The sequence below is a fragment of the Canis lupus genome, chromosome 5 (genome assembly GCF_011100685.1).
Source record: "Canis lupus familiaris isolate Mischka breed German Shepherd chromosome 5, alternate assembly UU_Cfam_GSD_1.0, whole genome shotgun sequence".
Classification (NCBI taxonomy): Eukaryota; Metazoa; Chordata; class Mammalia; order Carnivora; family Canidae; genus Canis; species Canis lupus.
Genome location: NC_049226.1, coordinates 62454467 through 62473147, shown reverse-complemented (window position 1 = coordinate 62473147; position 18681 = coordinate 62454467). Strand labels below are relative to the sequence as shown.

Here is an 18681-nt window from a genome sequence, read left to right as displayed (position 1 = left end):
GGGAAATGGTGTCATTGGAGAGCTACTGTGCTAGGTACCATACTTGGTGCTGGGGAAGCAGAACTTGGTAAAGATGTAAGAAAAAATGCCTTTTGGGGCAGCCCTGTTGGCACAGCAGTTTAGTGCTGCCTGCAGCCTAGTGTGTGATCCTGGAGACCTGGGATCGAGTCCCACGAAGGCTCCCTCATGGAGCCTGCTTCTCCCTCTGCCTGTGTCTCTGCCTCTCTCTCTCTCTCTCTGTTTCTCATGAGTAAATAAATAAAATATTAAAAATAAATAAATAAAAAATAAAATAAATTTTAAAAATGCCTTTTGATGTGAATATCTGTTGTGTTTTAAATTTTATTCAGTGTGCTCTCCATGTCTTAAGCAGAACTCATTGAGGCACCCAATTAAATGTTATAAAAGCCAGTAGTAAATTAAAGAGGAGCGTCCTTGTTTGGAGAAGGTCAGTGCTTGATAAACATTTAGAGGTCTCAGATACTTCCTGTGAGGCAGACTGTAGCCCTGAAGCCACATGGTCTGTTAATGTTGCGTTTTGCCACAAAATTGTTTTAAACATTTAAGTGCTAGCTCTCATAAAATATCAAAATTTCTGGACTTTGGAAATAAATCAGGGGATATACAAGTATTGGTTCTCATTCCTGCTTGGTTGCTTTCCCTGGGCAGGGCAGCCCTCTCTCCATTATACCCTGGTTCTCTTCACTCCTTAGCACCTCATATTTGTGTGCCCAGGACAGGAGCCTCTGCCACAGGTGGCTGTGAGCACTTGAAATGTGGCTAGTCCAAACTAGGAGGTAATGTTTTGTTTCATGTGGATAATAGAATGTTTAAAATCAAATATGTAGCTCTCATTTTATTTCTGTTGGATAGTGCTGCCTTATCCTCTTCCTTGCTTCATTTAATCTTTTTGCAGTTTCTCTGGACACTGGAGCTTTTTAACTATAGCTCTTAATTTAAAATATTCAACTGATGTGTCTGTGTTTGTCATCTGAGACAATAGGAAACGTGTATTTTGTAGATAGTTGACTTTATAGGTCTCTGATGGTTGTGCCGGTCATTAGTACCTGCTGACTCTTGCTCTGCCCTAACCCAGAGGTGACTTAGACTGTTGGTTGTTAAGCACTGTTGTTCAAATATTTTTAAAAATTTTTATTGAGGTATACTTGATGTACAGTGAACTATTCATATCTTATGTAGACTGTTGAATCTACTGTAATAGTTCATATCAAGGTGCAACATTTCTCTTGTCTCCAGAAGCTCCTTCCTGTCCCTTTATAAGCAGTCCGCTTCTCCTGAAGCCACTGCTGTGGTCTGATTGCTGTCATCATTTAGTTCAACTGTGTTTTTATTTATTTTATAATTTTTAAAAGATTATATTTATCTCTTTGACAAAGAGTACAAGCAGGGGGAAGGTGAGAGGAATAAGCAGACTCCCCACTGAGCAAGGAACCCTGATTTGGGGCTCCATCCCAGTACCTGAGATCATGACCCGAGCTGAAGGCAGATGCTTAACCGACTGAGCCACCCAGGTGTCCCTCCACTGTGTTTTTAATTTAACTCCAATTCTGTGTCTTTTTTTATGTTTACCATGATAATACTGTAGTTACTGACTCTCTTGAGAGTAACTTAATAGGATAGCTCATTTGGTTTTTTAGCAGATACTCTTAGGTGAGATTTCATTATTTATATATGTCTCTTTGTAAACTTGTTAAATGGGAAATGTACATTTTCCCTTATAAAGGCACTCGGTTATGTCCTAAGGGGTTTTGGGGTTTTTTTCTAATTTCTTTTATTCACATGCATCCATTTCTGTTTCACTTTTTGGATCATGCTGGCACTGGTTTATTTTGATACTGTTTGCTGCTCCTTAAGTAGAGATTAAGCAGTCCATTGTGAAATCTTCTATGGTGAAATGATCCTGAAACATGCTACAGGCTGGTTTCAATGACTCACACTTTTTCTGTTATTTCGGTACTGCCTGAAGAAAGAGGCTCAGTAACTACTGCATCTGTTCCCAGGGCCTGCCTGTTGAGGCAGCTCTTTAAATGCTCCTTGATTGTGACTTTTTCATTCCTGTCTTACAGGCCAAACTTCCTGAATTGCAACCATTCCCTTCTCCAGATGGTGACACTGTGACCCAACATGAGGAACTGGTCTGGATGCCTGGAGTTAATGACTGTGACCTCCTTATGTACTTAAGAGCAGCAAGGTAATAGGAATTATCCCCCATTCTACCCTCTGAATTAGGCCATCTGAGTTGATTAGGAGGCAATAAACTTTCTCCTTTCCCCTGAAATTTTATTTATACATTGAACATCTCTGACTTTACATTTTGTTATACCCCTCTGTAATCAGAACTCTGATTTTTAATGCCAGAGAAAAAGTTTACCATGGTAAAGTCACTTTGTTTTTTCCAATGTTTGCCCCACATCAGATTTTAGAACTCTTCAGAACGGAATCATCTTAAGCCATACATGAAATTATCAAAACTTCGAAATACAGATAGAGTAATTGGGTCATGTAGCCCATTTTAAAATCGCACTCCAGATTTCTCTACTTTAGGCTGTTTATTGATGCCTGACCTCGGTGTTTTTGTGGCTTACCTACTACATGAGGACTTGCTAGCCTACAAATGCCTAAAATATAAAAGATAAGTTTAAATCTGCCCCTGCATATTACAGTGTGGGCAGAGAGCCTACCTTAGCCTGCAGTGGTCTCTGGGACTAACTGAAGTATCAGCAGTGTGCACTAGGGCAGGCCTGGTAACTGGATTTTAATCCTGTGGTAGGCTGTGCTGTGTGTGGAGGCACATACCTGAGATGAGGCTACCTCAGTGTAGTATGTATGGGGCCACTAAGAATTTTTCTCTTCTGCCTTACCACTTTTAACTCACCTAAGGTTAGTTGATGTATAGCATGAAAAGAATTAAGCAAAGTTTCAAATAATTTAATTTTTTTTTCAAAAGATTTTTCTTTCAAAAAGATTATGATCTTTCTTTCAAAAGATTGTACTCTAGCCAGCTGTTGTGGCAAATAGTTTTAGCTTATTCATGCCCTCAAAACTAATCTGAGTACTGGTAAAGCATGGGAAGAAATAACACAGCTGGACCAGAGTAAATGAAACATTTTCCTTTGTGAGTGAGTGAGTGAAGGGTGAACTGTAGAGGATCTTAACTTTTTTTTTTTTTTTTTTTTTTAAATTTGAGAGAGCAAGTGAGTGCTGGAGAGAGGGGCAGAGGGAGAGAGAATTTTAAGCAGGCTCCATGTCCAACTCCCAAGGCTCAGATCATGACCTGAGCTAAAATGAAGAGTTAGACACTTACCTGACTGAGCTACCTAGGCACCCCTAAAAAAATTTATTTTATTTTATTTTATTTATTTGAGAGGGGGTGGGTGTGAGCACACGAGTTAGGGGAGGGGCAGAGGGAGAGAGAGAGAGACTCTCAAGCAGACTCTATGCTTGCTGTGGAGCCTGGGTTCATTCTCATGACTCTGAGATCGTGACCTGAGCCAAAACCAAGAGTTGGCTGCTTAACCTGCTAAGCCACCCAGTCTCCCCTAAAAAGTTTTTTTTTTTTTTTAAACAAAAGCAGAAATAGGACTGAACACTCTAACTTGTCACACATGTAGTAATGGAATTTGGGCTGAAAATGTACTCTGAAAACTGAGGGTTAAAATTTCTTTGCTGATATTTTTCCTTCCTGTCCTCCAAGGAGCATGGCAGCATTCGCAGGGATGTGTGATGGAGGTTCCACAGAAGATGGCTGTGTTGCAGCATCTCGGGATGACACTACCCTCAATGCACTGAATACAGTGAGTCTTTTGAAGTTGCCCTGGGTGGGAACAAAATTCATTTTCCTTGTGCTGGCTATAGGGAGTATTTGATGAGTGTGGAATGTAAAGGAGCCTGGAATCTTAATGAGTACTGTGGTGTAGTGCTGGGATTGAAAGATGGACTGCGGTCTTGGCTATGGGCCCCATGACCTCGATCCAGTGATATGGTGCCTCCAGGTTCATTTCCTATCTGTGTCTGTACCCCAGGATTGTGTTGAGCCTCAAATGAGAGCCTGAAGCTAGTGGTTGATCTGCATCAAGATCCCGCAAAGCTGACCACAGATGATCTTATTTAATCCTCACAACGTGCCTCTGAAGTAGATTTTATTATTATCACCATTGTAGATGTGATGAAATTAGTTTGAAGCAATTAAGTCACAGGCCAAAGTCATACACTCAAGATGTGAATCTAGAGGCCATACCTTTTGCCTTCTTTTCTGAGACTGTGAATTTGAAAGTATGTGGAGGGAATAGAGAAGAAGCCAGACTTCCTGGAACAAATTTGTTTTTTATAGATGTGGCTTTGGAGTCATATAAATATTTCACATGATTATATAACAAAATTGAATTTTAAAATAATAATCCTAAAAAAATCTAGAGTAAAATGTAACAAGTGAGCCTAATGTGTACTGAGTTGTACTGAGTTGGTTGTATGACATCTGGCAGGCTTACTCATCTGCTCTCATCCTGTAACACATACACACACAGCTCAGAAGAACAGAACTCGAATTGCTATTGCTATAAATAGTATGATCACTGAAGCCAGTTTACTTTTTTGGACATTTTTTTTTTTTACATTGGAATACATCATATAAGGCTCTGTAGGAAAATTAATGTATTTTAAAGTCTCTTGAAATAATTCTTCTCTGTGTGTGAAGTCTCCTCCAACTACAATGACCTCTCAAGAAAAATGAAAAAACAAAAAGGGTGCTTAAATAACATTTAGTTAGTCTTCAGGAGTTGCTCAGCCTCATGCTCAGTAATCCTATGTAAATATATATAACTTTATTAGTATATCAGAAATGCATAAAAGTCCATTATTACTTCATCAAATTTGATGACTTTACATTGGTAACCACACAGACTAATTCAGTCTCCAAATAAGAATCTAAGGCTCGAAAAGGCCACACATGATTGTTGTGAATGCTAGCAATCCAAAAAGTTCATAATGGAGGACAGAAAATAACCCAGATTCCCAACTTAGGGACTCTTCTACTTTCCAACTTGCTTTCAGGGAAGCACGTGCATATGGCTGATGTGTATTCCTGGTCTAGTTGTGTTTCTTGAGGATTACATGACATGATAGTAGTCTTCTCACACATTAGAGGTGGAGAGATCTTGCTGGGATTGGGCCATGTGCTAAAGAACTGAATGATTTTTTTTATATTCCCATACATTTATTTCTTTTACTTTCTCACTTCTTCCATACTTAGAGTTTTTGTTTTTATAAAGAGTCTTTATTCTGAGTATACATGATAGAGCTAGAAGGGACCTGTGAGAGTATTTTATTGATGAGGAATTAGAGATGCAGATCTGTGAATCTGTATACAGCGGGAATGGTAGGAGTGGTGTGAATGTCGCTAAATTCAAAATACCCTAAAAAGTCTATGTTTATTCAGAGTAACTTGGATATGAGCTTGTTCTCTGTGGATTTTTTGCATAAAAACTTTATGAAAAAAATTCCCCTTTCATGTCCATGCTGATCAGTTGAATTTTTGAATAACGAAGATGTTGCCATATTAATTAAATGTCTATTTTTGTCACTTTACTGAATTGATCTAATTTGTTCTCTTTCTTATTTTAACCCCTCTAAGGATTCTGTAGAACATACTTTTATATAGAAATGATTTGGGCTATTTTTGCCCATGGTCTTTTGTAGCAAGTTCCTTCTGAAATTTTCTTAAGCATTGCCAGAGGGCTTTTGGTTTTATGAGTTTTTATTTCTGTTGCCTTCCCATCATTTGAAATTTTCCTGTCTAGGCGTGTCCAAGATGGCTCAAATGTCTTGGGTTATGCAATCTAAGTGCATTTAGCTACCAAAGGACTGAGTTGTGTGTACATTTTGTGATGAATGGAAAGGTCTAATGAGTGTTACAGTAGTCTACTTCATTGTTTTACTGGCTGAGTTTTAATTGTAGGTACTTCCTTTAATGAAAAGTGAGGTGAATTGAAAATATTATGAGAAGTTAATGTATATTTCAACTTCCTTGGAGTAATGGTGGTTTCAGGCTGCATTAAGTAATAAATTTAGGGATGCCTGGGTGGCTCAGCGGTTGAATGACTGCCTTTGGTTCAGGGCGTGATCCTGGGATCCCGGATTGAGTCCTGTATTGGGCTCCCTGCATGGAGCCTGCTTCTCTCTCTGCCTCTCTCTGCACCCCTCCCCCCCGCCTCTTATGAATAAATAAATAAAATCTTTAAAAAAATAAATAACCAAAGGGGTTATTCAGGAAGTCAGAAAGTCGGGACACGTGGGTGGCTCAGTGATTGAGCATTTGCCTTTGGCTCGGTGTGATCCCAGAGTCCCAAGATTGAGTCCCATGTCGGGCTCCCTGCGTGGAGCCTGCTTCTCCCTCAGCTTATGTCTCTGCTTCTCTCTCTCTGTGTCTCTCATGGATAAATGAATAAAATCTTTAAAAAAAAGTAATAAAATTAAAAGATAAATACATTGTCATGTGAGAAGCATTTATTTTTTTCTTAGAGTCAAAACAAAGTTAGGGATTTCTCAACTTAGAATATACCTGTGTCTATTTCCTGTTTGTCAGGACAGTATAGAAATTTAAAGTGTATGAAACTATATAATACAGCCACATTATAATGTTAAACATCTGAGTAGGACTCTTTAAATTTAGATGCATTTAAATAAATATTTCGGTCTTTAAAACTGCCATCTCTAATAGAACTTTAAATTTTTTTTTATTTTTTTATTCATGAGAGACACACAGAGAGAGGTGGAGACATGGGAAGAGGAAAGAGAAGCAGACTCCATGCAGAGAGCCCGATGTGGGACTTGATCCTGGGATTACAGGATCACTCCCTGAGCCAAAGGCAGACGTTCAACCACTGAGCCTCCAGGCATCTCTCTAATAGAACTTTTAAATTACATGGACCTATTTTTTTGTTGTTGTTTTTTAATTAAAAAAATTTTTTTTAAGATTTCATTTATTCATGGGAGACACAGAAAGAGAGGCAGAGACATAGGCAGAGGGAGAAGCAGGCTCTATGCAGGCAGCCTGGTGGGGAGAACTCGATCACAGGACCCTGGGATCGTGACCTGAGCTGAAGGCAGATGCTCAACCACTGAGCCATCCAGGTGCCCCACATGGACCTATTTTTAAATATAAGCTCTTCTACATTATTTGTTTTGACTCAGTTTTTCTTCATTATTCACAAATGAGATTTTTAGTGTGTAAGTTTTAAAACAACATGTGGGGTATAATTTATGTATAATAAGCAGCTCTGATTTAAGGTATATACAGCTTGATAGTTTTTTTCAGATGTATGTACCAACAAATCTACTACTAATACGAAACGTTTCCAAATTCCCTAAAGTTTCCTCAGGCACTTTTATAGTCCTTTGCTGCTGCTAGCCTCAGATTTATTTTCTTACATCATAGATTGTTGTATGAATGAAATAATACCTTATTTAATCTTCTAAGTCTGGCTTTTTTCAGCGTAATAATTTTGAGATTTCTGCTGTTGCATTATCAATAGCACCTTTTTATTGCTGAGTAGTATTCCAGGGTATGGATATTCACAGTATTTTATCCATGCATTCACCTGGTGTGGACACTTGTGTTGTTTCCAAGCTTTTGGCCATTGTGATAAAGGCGTTATGAACATTGTTACTCAGTCTTTGTGTAGAGAAGTATTTTCATTCCTCTTGGGTAAATACCTAAAGATGTAATGGCAGGATTGTACACGTGTGGGTAGCTTTTTAAGAAGCTGTCAAACACATTTCAAGTGGCTGTCCCATTTTCCATTCCCGTCAGTAGTATGTTAGAATTTCAGTTCTTCAGCATCCTTAATAAGACTTCATGTTGTCAGTCTTTTTCATCTTAGCGATTCTAATGGTTGTGTAGTTGATATCTCTTTGAGATTTGTTTGTTGGTAAAGATTCCTCAGCCTTTGACATTACTAATGATGTCCGTCTGTGTCTCATTCAGTGAGGTTTTCCTTTGAATTTCTTGATTGATTGTCATATTGAGCATCTTTTCATATCTTATTGCCCATCTGTATGTTTTTTGTGAAGCATCTTTTACCCAATTTGTTTATTTTTTAAAGATTTTATTTTTTATTTTTTATCTATTCATGATAGACATAGAGAGGCAGAGACACAGGCAGAGGGAGAAGCAGGCCCCATGCCGGGAGCCCGACACGGAACTCCATCCCGGGACCCCAGGATTGCGCCCTGGGCCAAAGGCAGGCGCCAAACCGCTGAGCCACCCAGGGATCCCCCTTTTACCCAATTTTAAAAATTGAATTGTTTTTAATGTAATTATTTAGTTATAAGAGTTCTTTTTATATTGCAGATACATTTCCTTTGATATATGTATTTGCAAATATTTCCTCCCTTTTCAGGACTGTTTTTCTGTAGTGATATCTTTTGGAGAGCAAAATATTTAATTTTCCTAAAGTCTGGTGTACCATTTTCCTTTTGTGAAAGTTTCTTTCATCATCCCATGATAACAGAGGTTGTTTCTGTGCTTTCTTCTTCATGTTTTAGTTCTTGCCTTCAGGTCTATGATTTGTTTCAAATTAATTTTGTATGTTATGTGAGATAGGGGTGAAAGTTCATTCTTTTCCACTCAGGTACCAGTTGTAGGAGCAACATTTTTTGAAAACAGACTTTTCTCATTTCTTTCCTTTGATACCTTTATTGAACATCAACTGCTATATAAGCATATACAATGAGTCTTTTTCTGGATTCTCTTCTGTTTCACTAGTATAATATCTGTCTTTTCACCAGTACCTCAGTATTTTGAGTTTGGGGTTTTTTGTTTTTTTAATTTTTAATTTTTTTTTTTTAGATAGACAAAGAGTATACTGGTAAGAGCAAGGGGGAAGGGCAGAGGGAGAGGAAGGATCACAAGCAGACTCCCCACCAGGCACTGAGCCCTACATGGGGCTCTATCTCACAACCTTGAGATCATGACCTGAGTGTTGTACTCTCAACCAGCTAAACCACCCAGGCACCCCTTGAGTACTGTAGCTTTATTGGAACTCAGGTACTGTAAGTCTTCCTACTTTTTTACTTGTTTTTTTTTTTTTTTTTTTTTACTTGTTTTTTAAGATTGTTTTGGCTATTCAGGTTATTTGCATTTCCGTATTAATTTTAGAATCAGCTTGCCATTTCTGTTTTTAAAAAGACTTGATGGAAAAAAAAAAAAAAAAAAGACTTGATGGTATTTTCATTGGGATTACATTGAATCCGGATCGAAGTAGGGAGAAATGACATCTTAACAATACTAAATCCAGAACATGATACATATCTTCATTTTTAAAAAGTTTTTAATTTATCTATGTAATCTCAGAGCACCTGGGTGGGTCGATCAGTTAAGTGTCTGACTCTTTGGTTTCTGCTCACGTTATGATCTCAGCGTCGTGAAAACGAGTCCTGCTGTCCATCTCTGTGCTAGGTGTGGAATCTTCCTAAGATCTCTTTGTGCGTCTTTCTCTGCAAACCCTGCCTTCTCTCTCCCTCTCATTAAAAAAAAAGTAGTCTTACAACCAGTATGGGGCTGAACTCATGACCCTGAGATCAAGTGGAGTCTGACTTGGGGCTCACTCAGTACCATGACCCTGAGATCATGACCTGAGGTGAAACCAAGAGTTGGATGCTTAACTGACTAAGACACCCAAGTGCCCCCTGATTTTCTGTTTTCTATCTCATGGTCTCCAATCTTATTTTTATTATTTTTTTCTATATGTTTTGGGTTAATTTGAATGATCATTTTCTCCCTAGCTTCCAAAAGTAGGATCTTAGATAACTGATTTAATGACAAATGTTGATTTTCTGTTCTTTCATTATCATTGTGTTAAAAATATCAGAAACTGTTTTTTCAAATTTCTTTTTACCGGGCACCTAGGTGGCTCAGTGGTTGAGTGTCTGCCTTTGACTCAGGTTATGATCCTGGGATCCTGGGATTAAGTCCCCATTGGGCTCTCCACAGGGAGCCTCCTTTTCCCTCTGCCTGTGTGTCTCTTGCCTCTTGCTCTGTCTTTCATGAATAAGTAAATCTTTAAAAAAAAAATAAGAAAGTTCTTTTATCTATACTTAGCATTAATTTGCTTAATTACCAGATATTTGAGCTCTCTCTTGTGTACATTCTCTCCCCCTTCCCCAACCCTTTTGTTTTTGAATGATACTGATTTTTAATTTAGTTCTGTTGTGGTCAGAGAGCACCCAGTAAGATTTCAACTTTTTGATATCCATTGAGATTTGTTTCTTGGCTCAACATGTGGTTTATTTGATGAATCTTCCATGTGCACTTGTAATGAATTTATATTCAGCAGTTACTGAGTGCACCATTATATAATTGTTGGTTTCTTTAAAGTGGTGGTTATTATTACTTAGATCCTCTATGTTCTACTAATTTTTTTTTACCTAGTTGTATTGTCAGTTGCTGAGAGAGTTGTATTAAAGTCTTCAATTGTGATTGTGAATTCAGGTATTTCCCCTTTTGGTTTTGTTGGCTTTTGCTTCATATATTTGGAAATTGTGTCATTAGGTCCATGCACTTGGATAGTATTTACCTTTCTCTGGGCTTTTTTTTTTTTTTTAAGATTTTATTTATTTATTCATAGAGACACAGAGAGAGAGGCAGAGACACAGGCAGAGGGAGAAGCAGGCTCCATGCAGGGAGCCCAACATCGGACTCGATCCCCGGTCTCCAGGATCAGGCCCTGGGCCAAAGTTAGGTGCCAAACTGCTAAGCCACTCAGGCTGCCCCTACCTTTCTCTGTATATTACCCCTTTTACCTTTTTGGCGTGACCCTCTCTTTGTCTTGAACTCTTTGTTGTTTGATATTAAGAGGACTACTTAGCTTTCTCTACTTGTTCACATGATACATCTTCTTCTAGCTTCTTACTTTGAATCTTGCTTTTTCTTTGTATTTAAAGAATATCCAATCTTTAGTTGTTTCTGGCTTTTTATTTAGTCTGGCAAGCTTTACCTTTTGTTTAGAGTGTTTAGTCCATTTTAATCTAATATAGATGGTCTTCAGATTATATAAAACTTGAGCCACATGTATACATTCTTAATGGTATAGCTCTCATTGGAGAATCACAGTAGTAGTGAATGTATCTTATTTTCCTGGTGCCATGACTTACTACTTTTGGTCCAGTGGTGAAGTTGCAGAATAGTTAGCCACACAGGTATATCATTTATGTTAAAACGTATTTATCTTTTTACTTCATAAGTAAAAAAACAAAAAACTAAAAAATGTGTATTGATGTAGAGGAAGATGATGTGATAAATATGTTGGTCTTTCTTGTTGGAAGATGATGGTGTTTTTAGTGACGGGAGCAAACTCCTTAATGCATGTTGACAAAGATGTTGTATTTTACTATTTTAAATTATGAGCAGTTATTAATGTAAAATTGTTCTATTTGTAATTTTATAGTATGTTAAATAACATGGTATAGTATGACAAAGCAATGGTGTTCCTTCTAGAAGATCTTAGAAATGTTTCTGTGTGTGTACTCTTCAGGTGTGTGTTTCTTCATGTGCAGTTTCTGTGAGGTTCATCTGCGTACTTTTAGTGTATATATAATTTGCAAACATAAAGCTATATAGCATAGAGATGGCCTGTATTATTCTAATGGGATTCAGCCATTCTTAGTGCTTGCATTTATTTGCCCTTTTACAAAATCATCTTTGTATTTATGCTTAGAAACTATAACAGAGGGTGCCTGGTTGGCTCAGTTGGTTAAGAGTCTGTGTTCGGCTCAGGTTGTGATCCCAGAGTCCTGGGATAGAGCCTGCTGCTCCCTGTGCCTGTGCTCTCTTTCTCTTTATCAAATAAGTTAGTAAAATCTTAGGAAAAGGAAAAGGAAGGGAGGAACGAAAGGAAAAGGAAAAGGAAGAGGGAGGGAGGAAGAAAGAGAAGAAAAGAAAGAAACTGTAACAGAGTCCTATAGTTTTTGAAACTATGGTTTTCTAGAAAATACCATGCTGACTTGTTTTTACTAAGTTTATATTGGATTTCATTTTGTTGGGCTCAGGTATCCTTCCCATTTCCTAATAAAATTCAAATTCTTTTGGCTTCTCTTTCTCAGAACTTATTTGCATTTTTATGTTTACTTTCTCTCAGTAACACTAAACATATATATGAACACTATATATAAGTAAAATTTATAATGAGACCACAAAGATTTCACTTCTGCCTGGACAGTTTTATTCCTTGAAATATGGATGCCTTTTAGATGTTTGGATTAAGCTTTTTACATATTCAAGAGAATATATATTTGTTTGCTTATTTATTTATGCATACCCACATTTCCTTCAACAAAGGATGCAAGCCTTCCAATAGCTTAATGTTTTTTTTTTTTTTTAACCTCTGTTCTATAAGTATCACTATTTGCTAACCATTGGGTATTAATTCATCTTTGTTTTCTGAACTGTAGCTCGATCCCTAGTAGAGAGTTTTCATCTTTCTTTTATTCTAAAAAATTAAGTCTATAGAATTTCTCTTGGAGGTTTTCTATTTGTTCATCATAAATGGACAACTTCAGTAAAGCATCTGGCCCTGGGTTAGCTTTGCAGTACTTAGGACTTAAATGAATGTTGAGTGTTTCCCAGCTCCTAAATAAGGCATTACTGGAAAGCCCTTTTATTACAACTTGTCTAAAGCTTAGGATCAGGATTCTTGTGATGTTCATGCTATGTTCACATCCTTACTTAAATTCTTTTTTTGTTGGGGGAGATACCTGGGTGGCTCAGCAGTTGAGCATCTGTCTGTCTTGGGCTCAGGGCATGATCCCGGGGTCCTGGGATCAAGTCCCACATCAGGCTCCTTGCAGGAAGCCTGCTTCTTGCTCTGCCTGTGTCTCTGCCTCTCTCTGTGTCTCTCATGAATAAATAAAAATAAAATCTTTAAAAATTTTTTATTTATTCATGAGAAAAAGAGAGAGTTCATGTATGCATGGGGAGAGGGGCAGAGGGAGAAGGAGAAAGATTCCCCGCTGAGCAGAGAGACCAACAGAGGCTTGATCCCAGAATCCTGAGATCATGATCTGAGCCAAAGGCAGAAGTTTAACTGACTGAGCCACCCCCCTTACTTAAATTCTTTTTACCATTCTCCATTCAGATAAGTCAGTATTAAATAGTTGTAGGATGATGGGTTTTTTTTTCCTCTAAGCTTTTGATTTGTTGTTGAAAAGAGAAATGGGAAAAGTTTATATGCTGTATGATTTCTTATTATGGAAATCCAATAAATTTCAGAGCAGCCCCCTATGTAAATCAGCCTTGGCAAGCACATCTGCTAGTATTTTATTTATATCAAGATATTGGAGTCTACTGCATATTACATTGTTAATAATAGCATAAATGAAGATACAATGGCGGTTTTTTGGTGTAACCAAGACCTTTTCATATATATAATGAAATAATATATAAAGGTGAGGGGTTTTTAATTGTACTTTGACCGATTGGAAACATTTTGGACTTTTGTTTTGAAAATCATTTCTTTAAGTGTTTAGAAATTTATCCATGTGGCTCCCTTTGGGCTGAGAACTTCATAAATTCACTTTTATACAAAAGTTCCAGGCAGGTGTACCTGGGTGGCTCAGTTGGTTGAGCGGTCCAACTCTTGGTTTTGGCTCAGGTCATGGTCTCTGGGTCCTGAGATGGAGCCCTGTTTGGGCTTCACACTCAGTGAGGAGTCTGCTTGAGATTCCATCCCTTTCCCTCTCCCTCCCCATCTGCCCCTTGCCCCACTCACCCATTCTCTGTTTTTGTTTGTTTGTTTGTTTTTTGAGAGAATCTGAAAACCAAAACAAAAAACCCCAAAAGTTCCAGGCAACAACACTTTCACTTTCACAGTTCATGTAATTTATTCCTTCTGTCTCATTTGGATGAAGATGACATTTTTACTTTAATGCTTTGATATTTTGTTCCTTGTAGGTGATCTGTAGCTTTAGTCAAAGTTGAATATTATGCCCTGCTCTGTTCTTTTACTAAATACAATAGAGAGCATTCTCAAAGTCCCTCAGGGGTGGATGGGGACATGAAAGGCCACTTACATTAACCTCTGGTAATGGCACATTTATGACTTAACTGCAGCAGTGATTTTGTTTCTGATAGGCTTTTTAAAAGGTTTTATTTATTTATTTCAGAAGAGAGTACGAGCAAGGGAGCAGGGGCAAGAGGGAGAAGCAGATTCCCGGCTGGGCAGGGAGCCTGACATGGGGCTCAGTCCCAGGACCCTGGGATCAATCATGACCTGAGACACCCGGATGCTTTCTTGCTTTCTTCTTTCTTTCTTTCTTTTCTTTCTTTTCTTTCTTTTCTTTTCTTTTCTTTTCTTTTCTTTTCTTTTCTTTCTTTTCTTTCTTTCTTTCTTTCTTTCTTTCTTTCTTTCTTTCTTTCTTTCTTTCTTTCTTTCTTTCTTTCTTTCTTTCTTTCTTTCTTTCTTTCTTTTTCGGATGCCTCTTTTTGATAGTTGTAACAGAAAAGTATTGCTCTAATTTTTTTCATTTGTTGTGCTTCTGTTGCCAGTCTTCATGATTGTGGCCTGGCTTGACTTCTCCAACATGAATCACTCTCATGTTTCTTTAGCCATTTCTTTTCTTTTTTCTTTTCTCTTTTTTTTTTTCTTCTTCTTCTTTGTGTTTTTTTTTTTTTTAAAGATTTATTTATTTATTCATGATAGACATAGAGAGAGAGAAAGAGGCAGAGACACAGGAGGAGGGAGAAGCAGGCTCCATGCACCGGGAGCCTGACGTGGGATTCGATCCCGGGTCTCCAGGATCGCGCCCTGGGCCAAAGGCAGGCGCCAAACCGCAGTGCCACCCAGGGATCCCTTCTTTGTTTTTTTTTTAAAGATTTTATTTATTTATTCATGAGAGACACAGAGAAAGAGAGAGGCAGAGGGAGAAGCAGGCTTCATGCAGGGAGCCTGACGTGGGACTCGATCCAGGGTCTCCAGGATCACACCCTGGGCCGAAGGTGGCACTAAACCACTAAGCCACCTGAGCTGTCCCTTTATTCTTCTTTTTTACTAGAATAGCTTTATTGAGATATAATTCACACAATATGTATTTCACCCATTTAGAGTGTACCCATTTAATGACTTTTATTATATTCTCACATTTGTGCACCTGTCACCACAGTTAGTTGTATCATGTTTTTGTTATTCCAGAAAGAAACCTGTACCCGTTAGCAATCACCCTTCAGTTTCCCCCTCGCCTCCCCTTGGCAGTTACTATTCTGCCTGCCATCTCTATGGATTCGTCTGTTCTGGACATTTTGTATACATAGGATCATATGGTATATGGGCTTTTATTACTGGCTTCTTTCAGTGAGGGTAACATTTTTGAGTTTTGTCTATGGTGTAATAATGTTAGCCATATTATTTATTTTTATATATAACCATTTTGTTTCTTATTCTGGTCAGCTTTGTCTTAGTTTTTAAAAATGTGGTACTGACACTGAAGCACCATTCCCCAGATCCGATCAGTATAAGGTGGCCAAGAAATAACACTTCTGTTTTCCTAAAAGCTCATCTCCCCAATGTAGTCTAAGCTTTTATGAATGTGTGCTTGCCACATTTTTTTGTCTTGTATTTGTCTTGTATCATTTCATTTCTCTCTGAAATGACACTTCTTTAGAAATGGCCTTTGCTAAGCCATTTCTATCCCACTCTCAGCATTTTGACTGAATTTTGAACCAATCACAGGACCTTAAGCTTATAACTATTTTCATTTTATTGAATATCAACTATTAGCTGCCTGCTATTAGTAACAATACTAATATTAGTAACAAATGCTAGGCGAAGATGTAGAGGCATTTTCACGAATGAATTTATTTAATCTTCATAATAGGGATGCCTGGGTGGCTCAGCAGTTGAGTGTGTCTACCTTTGGCTCAGGGCATGATCCCGGAGTCCTGGGATCGAGTCCCGCATCGGGCTTCCTCCATGGAGCCTGATTCTCCCTCTGCTTGTGTCTCTGCCTGTGTCTCTCATGAATAAATAAATAAAATCTTTAAAAAAACAAGCAATAATCTTCATAATAATTTTTTAAAAGATAGATTTATTTATTTATTTATTTATTTATTTATTTATTTATTTATTTATTTTAGAGAGAGTGAGAGTGAGTAGAGGGGAGGGGCGGGGGAGGGAAAGAAAGAATCTTTGGCAGACTTCCGGCTGAGTGTAAAGCCCGATATGGGGCTGGATTTCAGGACCCTGAGATCATGACTTGAACTGAAATCAGGAACCAGCTGAGTAATCAACTAAACCATCCAAGCACCCCTTAATCTTTATAACAATTCTATAAGTATGATTATCACTACAGATTAATAAGCACACTGTCATATATATTTATATACATAATAATTTAGACTTGAAAATAGAACAGAGTTGAGGCCAGTGCCTTATTGCAGACTTCTTGAAATGTCTGGAATCTGCAGTTTTGAGGCTTTGCTCTTCAGCCCATTAGAAATCCTTCATGTTTGAGATTTCTGGGTGGCTCATTCTGTTGAGTGTCCACCTCTTGGTTTCGGCTCCAGTCTTGATTTCAGAGTCCTGAGTTCAAGCCCCTCTATGGGGTCTAGATTGAGCATGAAGCCTACTTTAAAAATTAAATAAATAAAAAATAAAGAAGTCCTTCATGCTCTAGCCTCTTGGCACATCTCCATTCTTTCTCCTAGGCACCCAGCAGGAGCTGGGGACTTGACTTGGCTTTTACTTGTATTTGGCAAATTTAGAAAGTTCCTTTATAAATTTAAAAAACTTCTCTTTCAAATTACTTTTTTTCCCCATAGTAAAGTGTTTTGAGAATTACATGATGTTTGAAAAATGTCCACTTAACATCAATCAGAATTTTACCCATCTGTGAACCTATAGTAAGCATTAATATTAACACAGTAAGTATTTAGCAAATCAGGATAAAAGCTCTGAGCTTTTTTTACAGTTAAGAAGCTTTAATAAAATCATTCATTCATTTACTTATTCAATAATAAACATTATTCACTTCCTATTCTTTGGAAAGTCTTTATGGGAATGCATTTGTTGAAAGTGTTGATAATCTAAGTAAGCATTTAATCGTAGAATAAAATACACCCCTGGGTTTTAAAAAGGCTCATATGTTACCATTAGTTCTAAAATACACTATAGAACACTAAAATTTATATTTGATAGTATGTATATTTCTTATCCTAGTTTAAAAATATACTTTGGAATACTTTTTTATAGCTCTCCTAGATAATTTTTTTTACCCCTCAGATTTTGAAATTTGGTGTATTAGTTTCCTGTGGCTGGTGTAACAAATTACCACAAACTTTCTGGCTTAAAACAATAAAAGTGCATTCTCTCCCAGTGCTGGCAGCCAGAAGTATGAAATTAGAGTGTCAGCCACACCATGTTCTCTCTGGCTCCTCAGAAGAATCATTCCTCTTCCAGCTTCCTGTGGCTGCTGGCATTCCTTGGTTTGTGGCCACATCTTTCTCTGCTTGTCTTCACACTGCCTTCCTGAACTCTCTGGGTCCATATTATCTCCTCATCTCAGATCATTAATTTCATCCTATCTGCAAAGACCTTTTTTCCAATTAAGGTCTCATCTGTTCCAGAGATTTTATGTGGGTATCTTCTGACGGTTATTTTTCAGCATACCACAGTTGGATTTTACTATTATATTATAATTCGTCACTAAAATAATTGCCCTGTTCTGGTTTCTAGTCTAGCCCTACAGCCCTGCCCTGAGCTCAGCCCTGCCAGACTCTGACAAATTTTGCTGCCCTGGCCAGCTTTTTTAACCAGGATGTGGACAGTCCCCCATAGTTGATCACTTGCTGGGCTTCTAAGGTGATTGCACAGGACCTCCTGCCCTTGCCGGGCCTGCTGCTCTACCTGTTGGTTGGCCTGCCTTCTCCCTGTCCATAGTAGGTGTTGAGCTGGTGTGCAGCTGTGTACTCCAGCTCACCTCAGGACTTTGGAGTGTCAGTTACCCAAGCATTTTTAGGAAGGTTGACTCCTCATTTTTCTCCCTTTTTTTTTTTTTCCCCAGAAATGAGTTGTACATTTTCATGGGTTCTTAAATCAAGTCTGTCTTTACTTGCTACCTCTTAGTCATTATTATATGGCCATCACACAGAATCATGTGCAGCTGTTAGAATTTGTGACTTCCGGTTTGCATAATACCTTGCGAGTTTGGGGATCTTCCATTGTCAGGCTAGGCTGTCTGCCATGACTGCTGCTTTGAAATCATATAATCTTATCTGTTCTTCTAAGACCATTTGTTTGATTGGGGAAAGCAGAATTTCAGAAGCTTAAGTTTCTAAGGCCCAGAGTAATAAGGGCCTTTTAGATTCTCCAGGGCTATTGCTTGAGAGCAGTACTATCATTGCCTGGAGTCTTTTTGTTTCTTTCTTTGTCACTAGCTCTGTTCATCATTGAGGTTTCCAGATAAAAGAGCAGTCACTCAGAAGTGTTCTCCCTACTCTGGAGTCACACATGTTTCAGTGTATGCCTCTTTGACTTTACTTGTTCCATTACCTTATCATTGTGATCAAAAAGAATAAGTTTACTGTTTTTTAAACAACCTTAAAATTACTTGTCAAAAAGCACTGAGGTTAAGATTTATGAGCTTCATGGATTGGGATTCATTTATACACCTAAGCTC

At 37.9% G+C, this 18681-nt stretch overlaps 1 protein-coding gene across 7 annotated transcripts in view; it reads left to right on the top strand.

Annotated features, from left to right (window-relative positions):
• RERE (arginine-glutamic acid dipeptide repeats) overlaps positions 1–18681 on the top strand; it is a 409781-nt gene that overhangs the window by 289294 nt on the left and 101806 nt on the right. For all 7 annotated transcript variants that reach the window (XM_038537878.1, XM_038537881.1, XM_038537876.1 and 4 more), the window contains 2 exons: positions 2088–2212; positions 3716–3815. In XM_038537878.1, coding sequence (XP_038393806.1) covers positions 2088–2212; positions 3716–3815 — 225 coding nt within the window. The remainder of the gene's footprint in view (positions 1–2087; positions 2213–3715; positions 3816–18681) is intronic.